At 37.7% G+C, this 10,912-nt stretch overlaps 1 protein-coding gene across 1 annotated transcript; it reads left to right on the forward strand.

Moving 5' to 3' along the window:
• The first annotated feature begins 1,390 nt into the window (after window positions 1–1,390).
• Window positions 1,391–10,616, forward strand: LOC140928020 (transcription factor E2F5-like). The gene is made up of 7 exons (XM_073377734.1): window positions 1,391–1,551; window positions 1,684–1,793; window positions 5,991–6,261; window positions 6,565–6,826; window positions 6,978–7,031; window positions 8,941–8,988; window positions 10,083–10,616. Exons 1-7 carry the CDS (start codon window positions 1,417–1,419, stop codon window positions 10,229–10,231), a joined length of 1,029 nt encoding a protein of 342 aa, XP_073233835.1. The 5' UTR covers window positions 1,391–1,416; the 3' UTR covers window positions 10,232–10,616.
• Window positions 10,617–10,912: the final 296 nt, after the last annotated feature.

The raw sequence follows: 10,912 nt of genomic DNA on the forward strand, positions 1-10,912 counted from the left end.
TCGCGAGTTTTGTTTATAATAAGCGAAATTTCAGTGTTCTTTCTAGTGACCTCTAGTGTGAACTGTATGCATCATCATATGCTGCAACAGGCAAGGCTCCTCCAACATAAAGAGGATCTTTGGAAATTCTGAGGGGGAGGGGGTCAAAAAGGCCACAATCTGTATACTGAAGGAAAGTATCAGGCCCAAAGGGGAGGGGATGGTCAAACTACAAGACCCTGAGTGCATATATGCTAACTCTCCGGCAAACAGCACTGATCTCCTGCTCCCTGCACAGGTAACAAAATGCCCCTGTTAAAATCAACTTTTGAGCTTTTCTATGCTTTGGTTTGAAACTTAACCAATTTTTATTGTCAAAACACGAAATTGTTTTATTCATAGTACAGTTTCTGGGGCATGGGGGCTGAGTCGATTTTTTTTTGGGGGGGGGGGCTCGGTAACAATTTGGGGGGGGGTTAGTGCCCAACACCATGAGTCTCCAGATTTAGGGTTTTAGGGTCAGATTTTAGATCTCCAGACGTTGACAGCTCTGCAGTGGGGAACTATGAATATCTCCTGGATTAACATGTAATGGGCAAAACTCTATTTTTCAGTTATTAACATTTGAAACTACGTGCTTTTCCAAAATTCTGCTATAGAAGCGTATGATCAATGGTAAAAGTAACAATTTAATCTGACTCAACATTTTAACATTTATCGAAAAAACAAAGTAAGTCTGTTTGAAAATATCATATTTCCTGGTAGCCGACTTCCACCACTTCAATGCCACCCATCTTATATTACTTTCCACTATTTCATTTTTTAAGAAATTGTAGTATCGTCTTATGTTAAGTGGTAGCTTCTTATAATGGCACCCGGAGGACTAAATGAATTAGAGGGTCGAAAACTCTCGCATTGTGTTCTAAATGCTGACATACCTTAACACTTGACTATTTATACAACGAGACGCATTAAAAAATTGTTTTAAAAATGAAACCTTGAAGTTTTTCCTCCTCCATTCATGCTGCCAAAGAGAGAACTGCCGAACAGAGGTGCGGTCCCCAGAAAAAAAACCCGCGCGCGGGAAAAACTTGACGATTGGGTTTAGGACCCTGGTGACGAAAAAGCTACCAAACAAATCCTCTAGGGTAGGGTAAGAACTTGAATTTTAAACTAGCAATTTTCTCAGTTCATTTTAATTGAAAAGCAAAATGAATTTACTCTTGTGAGTTAAGTTACGTAATCTCTCGTAAAACATTTTTTTTGTTCTATAAAACGTAGAAAAACGCACGAAGATATTAGAAACTTACGATACTAAAGAGCCCTCCCCTACTTGAATTGTGGCTTCTAAGCGCGCTCCAACGGCGCACTATTTAAATTTTTTTATTAGCCAATCACAGCAACGCAAGGTCTCTTGCAGCATGCAGCTCGGCTATCATGGCGGATTTCGGTTCTCCGGCCTTGGGTTCTCCGGGAACGCCAAGTCGTCATGAAAAATCGCTGGGTTTATTGACAACGAAATTCGTCAGTTTGTTGCAAGAAGCTAAGGATGGTGTCTTGGATCTTAAAGTTGTGAGTGCGAAAAGAAATCCGGGTCTTTTAGCCCGCGAAATAGGCGATTTTATGTTCGGTTGTCCTTCTTTGTGCTTCCCGATGCATTTTGCATTCACTTTGTGAAGTGATGTTTACCTTGTTGTCTTTCAGGCCGCCGATACACTCGCTGTTCGTCAAAAGCGACGAATTTACGATATTACTAATGTTCTCGAAGGAATAGGGCTGATAACCAAGAAATCAAAGAATAGCATTCAGTGGAAGTAAGTATCTCACGAACGGGAAAGTTCATGTGACAAAAGGCAGTCGCGCGGGACAACATGCGAATTCCATCGCAGTTCCCTGACATTCTCGCGGGATATTTATGGCATTTTTATTTTAGATTCTTAAGCATTGAAGACTTTTGTCCTTCACCGTCTTTGAAATCGCAAAAGTTCAGCCAGAAAACAAAAAAAACCAGAACATTTTGGTAGTTTTTTGCTGGGTTATTGACGTTGGAACGCGTGGTGTCAGCGCGCAAACTCGATTGTGAAGGTCGTTTACCGCCATTTATTTTGGCGCCCTTCACATCGTCATATTCCCCGGAAAATAGAAAGAAAAAAAGGGGCAAACTATTTTCACTCAAATTCTACTGTTACAGTCTTGTTACTGTAGCTAGTTGCACATTTCATAACAATCATTTTCACGCAATGCTAGCTTGCCTTCAACGTAATCTAAGAGGAAATTCAAGAGAAAGCAGCGATACTTCCCTCGCTCGATTGTCTAAACGTTCATAAGTTGGGTAATTGTTTCAGAAAGACTTAAAAACGAATAAGATGAAATTCTAACAAGAACGTAGTTTTTTTAAAGAATATCTATGCCAAAAATAATGCATTGTGCTTACGGGACTTTAAAGGGCAACATAATCTTAAAATAATTAAATATATAGAAAGTTTATTTGGATTCCCGCCAATCAAAACAAATTATAATTTTAGCTCCTACATGCGAAATACATTAGAATATGGAACTTTGCATATTATGTTATTCTCTTCTTGTTGATTTTACTTACCATTATTTTTTATAACTATTATTTATAATAAGTTTTTTTTTTGGGGGGGGGAGGGGTTGATTATTAACTTTGTGACTAATGAAAGTAGTTTGTTTTGCAAGGGCAAGCTGTGAACAAACACACATGCAAGAAATGCACTTTTTTCTTTTGCTTTTTGTACCTACTGCAGTTTGCATCTAAGGCCTGTTTCAAACGTCGTGCTACAGTTGTGCCGAAGGGAAAAAGCCAAGAAGGGAATTAAATTCGAATTAAATTCAACTTTAGCACAGCAGTAACGCGACGTTTGAAACCAAGTCGTGCTACTGCCGTGTAGCACGGCTTGTGCCGAACTCAATTCATAAATTATAAACACATTAGAATACATTTCAAAGTTTGCTAAACTGTTTCTTTATTTTTGTGTTTTGTTTTCGGCAACAGCCATTCTATTCGACTGAAATAAATTCAGCATCTGAAAGTGTCATGCTACAGTTGAGCCAGCTTAGCACAGCAGTAGCACGACATTTGAAACAGCTCTAAGTGTGGACACGTGATAGAAAAACAGGTTCTAATTGGTGCAAATATGACATGTTTTTCTGATGTGTGGCTCATACATACATACATAAATACATTTTTTTTATTTAGAGTCAACTTTTTCCAAATAACTAAAATTACAAACAACAAAAATTGCTAACCATATATGGCTAATAAGTTATCAATTAATTAAGTCCTATAGTATTTACTTTTTGCCATCTTCCCCTTTCCTTTTTTCAAAGCATTTGAATACATGTTTTGCTATTAGTTTTTTGTATTTTGACCTGTTACCATCCCCCCCCTCCCCCCGCTTCTCCTGGGACAAGTCCAGCCCTTCAGGCCCAGAGTTGGAGAATGGTGTGAAGCGGTCCTATGCTGGGGGTAGGGGGTGGGGCAAATAAAAAACATCTTCTCTTTGATTGTGCGAAGTATGTGTCATTTCTTGCATGGTTTACATAATGGCTGCAGACCTCATGACTATGTATTTTTAAGGAAAAACACCAGAATTTTTCGGAGAGTGGTTGGACAGGAATAACTTATCAAAATTAAAGTCTGTATTTAAAGGTTTGTTTAAATATTTTTTTGGAAAAGAAGGAGAGAAATATTTCTTCAGCCTAGCTTTAATGATAAGAAAACTTATTTGAAAACAAATGCAAGGCTTTTGATATATATAAGTAAACAGAGATCCGGTCCAGTTTTCTTATGAAGTCTTCCAAGACTGCTGCTTTAGAAAATTTTTTGGGAGCCCTTTGGGCTCCTAAAATAAAAAGTTAGGAGCCTAAGCCGCATTTCTAGGAGCTCAATTAAACAAAGGTCAGTAATTTTATTAACCCTTTGGCGATGGCCGGCAAGTAGCAAAAAAACAGCATTTTTCACCAATTCCTCTTCTTTGGCCTGGTTTTTGGCTAATTAGGATAAAAATAGCTTAAAAATGAGTTTGCAAAGAGAAACGGCATATTTTTCGACTAATCTGACGTAATTAAACAGCTTATTTGTTTTTCACACATGCACAAAAGCCAAAATTTGTTCCTTTTTTTGTGAATCTATTTCAATCTTTCTCTCTCGCTCTCTTTTTTCCCTTGCCTTTCTTGTTTATCAGCAGTTTTGTTGCCCACTTTATTGTCCTTCTTTTGCATGGAATTGTGGCTGGCTAACTTCTTAGGAAAGGGGCAAATTTAATCTTCAAAGAGTAGTATGTAAACAGCGAAATTGGTAGTGGGTTTTTCCCCAAAATGTTACCTTTTTCGTGAGTGTAACTCTGACAGGATTGGTCAGAATATCCAAAACGAGGTATCACTGGAAAGATCTATCTTTGAAGAAGTTGTTGTTTATCAATTTATACCCACCGAGCAGAGGCCTTTCAATCTTCCTAGATAAGTCGGGAAGGCTTAAGGAGCATCATGTGACGAGACAAAACCGCAACAATGCTCAAGCCTCGAATGAATTTAGTTTCGAAACGTGAAAACTGAGTCTTGAGTTTGGAGAAACCAGCTTTTGTTATATTCGCCACTCGAAAGGATTTCGAGAAACTATTTATTTCTCAAGAAACATAACAATGATCTCTCACACGTACTGGGAAAGCTCTGACCAACAGCACTTACATGTTCAGTTTTTAGGTGATAAAAAAGGACAGACAAAAGGTTTTTATCTGGAAGTTTGGAAAATTAACTCAGTATTTTTTCTATCAAGTCTATCTTTTGAACTATTAACTTTGAACTGTTTATGTATTTGTGAAGGTTTGTATTTATGTACATTGCACTCAACTGCAGAACTTAATGAGATTGAAACATGATCTTGAATAGCCACTTTCAAAAACTAAAATGTTTTTGCCAGTTTTCAAAAGTTACCACAAAAAGTACAGCAAAAGATAGGGAGGTGTAGACAACACTGAATAAAATAAGAGAAAATGCTACAAACTTGCAAAAGTTAATAGCATACCGAAACCACCGATGTCACTTGTAATTTGTAACCAGCTTGCTTTTCCACGGATCGTGACTTTATATCAGTTTTTACTTCATGCAGTAGTGACCCTTAACGTTTCTAACGCTGAAGGAAAAGTCATGATTTTATTATCCAAGTTTTTTCTCGAAGACTATTAAATTCATTCGACGCCATTTTCAGACGAGAAACTTTGACTGTTCTGCAGTGGAAGTCACAGAAGCAAATTTCAAGACATAGTGCTGTGTGTTTACATTTTATCGGTGGAAATATGTTTTTGCCTATGGCTGTCGATCAAACGTTTTCGATTGTCGTTAAAGTGCAGAATGAGCAGGGAATTTTGTTGTTTGTTCACTGGAAGTTAGCCCGAGAATCATAAGTTTTAGGTGCCCCTTTGGTCTCCCTGTTTGAAATTTTGGTCGCCCGAGGGAAAATCAGACTGGTCAGACTGGGTGGCTTAAATGCACACTACAGTTAAACCTGTAATGGCTTACTGACTGCTTAAGACAGGTTGACTGTTAAACAAAGATTTGATGCATCTTGTCAAAGTAATCATTTCATAGAGGTGAAAACGATGAAATAAGTCGTTGGGATCTTGGAAAAGATGACCTTGATGGCTTAATAGGGGTGACCGCTTAATACATGTCAGCTTTGCAGTACTGGTAATTAAGGGACATGATTTCTGGGATTTGTTTAATGGCTGCTTAATAGAGGGTGACTGCATAATGTAGGTCTGCTTAATATAGCCTTGACATGTGTTTTATTTTGCTTGTTGAAAAACCTTGTTGACCTTCCCTTTGGAAATGGCCACCATTTTGAGAATTTGGAAGCCAGGCAGATCCTGGTAAAAGAGTTAGTTTAAGGCTGTGGACTGATGAGTTTATTGGAAACATAATTAAATCTCGCAGTTTATATTGTTTACTCACAGGTGTTGAAGTGCTAACATATTATGTTTTGTTTGCAGAGGGGCTGGTCCAGGTTGTAACACTAGAGAAATATCTGACAAACTAGTGCTTTTAAAGGACGAGCTAGAAAGACTAGAAGACCAAGAAAGACAATTGGATGAACAAAGATTATGGGTTCAACAAAGCCTCAAGAATGTTTCTGAAGATCCAGAAAATGAACAGCTAGCCTATGCTACTTATGAAGATGTTTGTCACAGTTTTAGAGGGGACACGTTGTTGGTTGTTCAAGCTCCGTCTGGAACACAACTCGAGGTCCCAATTCCAGAGACAGTAAGTACCAGTACACGTTTCTTGTTCATTTTTTAATTGAAGTAATCTAGTCAATTTGTGTTGATGTTTTCAGCCAAAGATAGGAATTAGAGAGTTCAGCCCATATGACATTTAAACCTCAGCTGAACTGTATGGGTGAAAGAGGCTTTATTCTATTTCTGTGATTGGAATTCTGTGAGCAGCTTTTCAATGTTTGGGATTGAAATACAGTGTTGCTAGTTTATTTCACAGTAGTAGGGATTGATGCCTAAAATAATCTTTGCCTTGCCCAACATCACCCTATCGCTGCATTCCTCTTTTTAGAATATGAAGCAACCAAACAAGTACCAGATTCATTTGAAAAGTCAAAATGGTCCAATCCATGTTCTATTGGTAAACAAGGATGCTTCTGCAAACAGTCCGGTAGTGACGCCTGTACCTCCGCCGGCTAATGATGTTAATTCAAATAACCATTCCGGAATGAAAGGTGAAGAACCAATGGAGACCGGCACTGATGCTAAATTTACAAATGATCTCAGCTTAAAAGGTGAAGCAGTCAAGACAGAAGTTCTAGAATCCAGCAGAGGTAATTTCAGTAACAAGACAGTAAATGACCCAAGAAATATTTAGCAGTCTCTGATTTTTATTTCACATTTTAAAGCTCTTGCTCTCCAGGAACTTTCTGGAGGCATTCTGTCTGTTTCTTTATGTCTTTTAATTTTTCTTTTGTTTTTTAGCAAATGAGCTTAAAGAGGTTGCTAATGACATTATATTTGGAAATAGCCTCAAAGGTAACAACAGTATTGTTGTAAAATTCCAATCCATCAACCCCTTTCACTCCAAGTCTTATGCCAAATACTTTCAGTAATAAAATACAGTTGAACTTTTATGTGTGCCTAGCCCTTGGAAGCAATGCTCTTTTATCCAAAATACTTAAATTGCTATAGTGTTAACTGCTTGTAAGTAATCTGCAATGAGAAGAGAGAGAGAAACAAAAAAGAAACATCTGATACATTACGTCTGGTCGACCTGTCATAATCATAACTGAAACTGAATTCCTTCAAGGCATGAACAATTTTTGTATGATGGGGAAATCAAAACAACTGCCATGTTCAATTGTTTCTTTGAAAAACTGAGGAGCTATGAATAGTCTTTTCTCCAGTAACCATAAAAAAGTGAAAAAAAAAATAGAGAAAAGAATCTATTTTATTCGTCGGGTATTGAACCAAGTACCTCTGCTCCCAATGTTGCTCATCCCACTGGACAAGGGTAATGCTTACCCTAGGAATGAGATTGCTCTGCGCTGGAGGTTAAAGTGAATGTTAAAGCTGTGTGCTATGAGTTAATTCAATTCCATCCAAATTATTTAATAGTTTGTTTCAGTCCATGTACCTTAACAAAAAAATAAAAATCCTCAAGGTTGACAAAGTCCTTAAAAAGAAAAGGCGCCATCAAGTATCGATTGATGGTGAATCTCGAGTCAGAGTGTAACTTAGTAACTTCTTGCAAATTTATTGCTTTTAATCTAATTATCTTCGAAATGATTAGTGTTCTTTTTAATATTAAGTTAGTGAGCGTAAAAGAAGAAAAAAGAGAGAATTTATAAAATTAATTTGTTACTGAAAAAAAAGATGATAACGAGTATCAAACACAGTACCTTTGGCTCCAAAGGTTAAGCGTCAATGCCTTGCGCTATGAGAACAATAGAAATGGACTTATTGACTAACACAGACGTTGACATAATGCTTTCTGGGTATAAAGCCAGTAAGCACAAAAATGTAAGCCAGGCAGAGTATTTCAACCTTGGGAATCAATTACATTTCATTCAAACACTATCGCAAGGGACTTCAAACCTAATCTCCAGCTTATCAGAACAGAACTGTGTCAGACGTATTGTGTCCGGACTAATGAGAAAGAACTCCAGATTGTGGATTTTTTGCATGTGATCTGGTAAATAAACACATCATGCCCTCGTTCCCGCCAAACACATAAAGAGACTACAGGGAGAGCATGATTGCACACTATTCATAAGCAATCACCATTACTGGATGTGTGACTTTGTGTGCTACTTTGTCTCCATGACCACCTTGTTTAGGGGTGGGGGGCAGTAGGACTACAGTACCCTAAGTTGCCTAGTAGAAGCTCAACCCAGCCCTATTACCTCCTAGTCTTCTACAATAGACCTGTTCGGCTAACTTAATGTTGTACCCAATTCAAATCTCCCGGGGATAAGATTCTTTGTGTATTGTATTTGCATTATAATGTGGCATTCACATTAAATGATATGGAAATTCCTGAGACAAAACGTTTTATTCCCAAAGGGTTTGAATTGGGTACAACATTGAGTTAGCCGAATAGGTCTATGATCTTGAAGTTATTTTTTTACTGATCATGATTTGTGTCTCTGCTACATGTCAAAATTAAATTTAGGTTAAGATTTTTTAACCGAGGTTGATTTTCAATTTCTCCTAGTCCGGATTCATGAATGATTAGGGCTAGGAGACAAAGAAAATTGAGAATCAACCTAGGTTAAAAAATTTTAACCTGAATTTAACTTTGACCTGTAACATCTACACTCTACTACCTGAAACAGGTTTATTTTATCTTGTGCAAGATTTGTGAACAACTTTCTTGTGTTAGGATCTTCTGTTATGCTGACTAGAAAGTTAACTGTGGTTTATTTATTTTTAACTACCACAGAAGGTAATATTGCAGAGGAAGTTATGGAAGAGTTTATGTCAGCAGAAGGTAAAGATTTTATGAAATTAAAGGGGTATTCATGGCTGCCTCTAAAGTCCCTGGGGATTGGGGATTACCTGGGCCTACTGTGAGCATGACTCCAGGCCATTTTAAGAGGAAACAAAAGTAACGTAGAACATACAAAACTTCGTAGCTGTTCTAATTTTTTCATCTACTGAATCAGTATGATGTTAAGGAAGATATGCGGTGTTTTCATATTATAATGATAAATTCACTTTTTAAGGAAGAGGGTGGCTGCTTAATAGACGTTTTGGTTGTTAAACAGTAAGGAAATCAGGGATTGTTCATCAGCAAACAAAAACTCTCATTACATCACTGTAAACAGAACCTCTATGATTTAAGCAGCCACTTCCTTGGGGTATTGACTGAGGGTGCGTTCGATTGGGAAATCTAAATCCAGATTTCTCAATCAAACGCGAAATCCGAAAACGGATTTCACCTCCGAGAAATCCGTCCTCAGGGTGGATTTCAATTAAGAAATCCAAATCCGGATTTCATTGATTTCCTTTTTACCGTTCGATTGGGAAATCCGAAAAAGGATTTGCAAAACTATTCTCGTGAACAGTGGTCTTCTTTTTGCTAAGTATGCGTGCGCGTGCAAGACTGCTTTTCTTAAGGACAGTTTTTCAAATCCTTTTTCGGATTTCCCAATCAAACGGTAAAAATGAAATCCAAAAACAGATATCTCAACGTTGAAACCCTTTTTCGGATTTCGCGTTCGATTGCAAATCCGAAATCCGGATTTTAAAATCTAAATCCAGATTTCCCAATCAAACGCACCCTGAGAAATAGTATGCCCCATTCAGAAACTATAAGGGGAAAAGGTACAAGCTTTAGGTGCAACAATTTCTTGGATAGTTTGGGTGGACAAACATTACTTCTTATTGGTTAATGGTCGGCTTGAATACCATTTACCAATCATAACTAACACTTATCCAGCCAAACGATCCCAGAGATCACTGCTTCCAGAGTTTGTACTGATTTGTACTCATTCTCTGTAGAGATTCTGAAGTGGGGAACTGTACTTATGTTTACTACTGTGCTGAAGACAACTTGTTGACTTTTTTATTGCTCATGTACAGTGTATGCGCCACTTCTGCGGTTATCGCCACCGCCAGGTGAGCACGACTACTACTTCAACTTGGATGACTCTGAAGGTGTCTGCGATTTATTTGACATTCCAAACCTGGACATTCCTTCTCCATTGCCTGGAGCTATGGCCTCTTCATAATCATCCTATTTACCAGCCTTCTCTGCTTAACAAACTTGTAACTACTTGACAGATGTGCGTGTCAACTATCATATTCAGCTATGGCGTCTTGGAGTGTCTGGATGCTTCTTGTTTTTTGCATTATTAACAGTTAATATATGATCTTGGCTGTTGGTTTTAAGCACCTGTGGAAAGTAATGGTAGCATCGTTTCCAACAATATCATCTTAATGAGATAAACAAAGATGCGGATGTTGATGAACCTCTTGAGAAAGATGAATTTTTGGATATTTGTGGAGGATGAATCTTCACAAGTGATTGAGAATTAGTGCAACAAGAGTTTTGAATCTCATAATGCGCTGTATGGAAAAGAAGTTTGTATCCTTAGTTAAATTATTATGATTATCGTTGTGAGTTTTGCTGTCTGTTCAGAAACGTAGGCGTTTTATTCAGACACCTTCTTCAGGTCGCTCTCCCGTGAAGTATCCTTATCCCCTTTACTCCCAGAGTAATGCACTGGTCAAACAGACCTTTTCACGGTTTTTTCAACTTTTTATATGGACCAGTTATGGAAAATCCGTCGACACCACTGAAAAGAGCGCCTTAAAATTAGTAAAATTGCATAGTTTGAAAGTGATTTGTTGAAAACTAATGAAGATATAGCATGTCAAAGTCGCGAGATTTACAGACGTTTGTATGGTGG

This window comes from Porites lutea, chromosome 2, assembly GCF_958299795.1.
Source record: "Porites lutea chromosome 2, jaPorLute2.1, whole genome shotgun sequence".
Classification (NCBI taxonomy): domain Eukaryota; kingdom Metazoa; phylum Cnidaria; class Anthozoa; order Scleractinia; family Poritidae; genus Porites; species Porites lutea.

Excerpts from the sequence above, each read along its gene's own strand:
- LOC140928020 (XM_073377734.1), top strand. The coding sequence starts at position 1,417 with ATGGCGGATTTCGGTTCTCCGGCCTTGGGTTCTCCGGGAACGCCAAGT. Across the intron at positions 7,032-8,940 it reads ATTTGGAAATAGCCTCAAAG|AAGGTAATATTGCAGAGGAA; the intron begins GTAACAACAGTA and ends TAACTACCACAG. Across the intron at positions 8,989-10,082 it reads AGAGTTTATGTCAGCAGAAG|TGTATGCGCCACTTCTGCGG; the intron begins GTAAAGATTTTA and ends GCTCATGTACAG.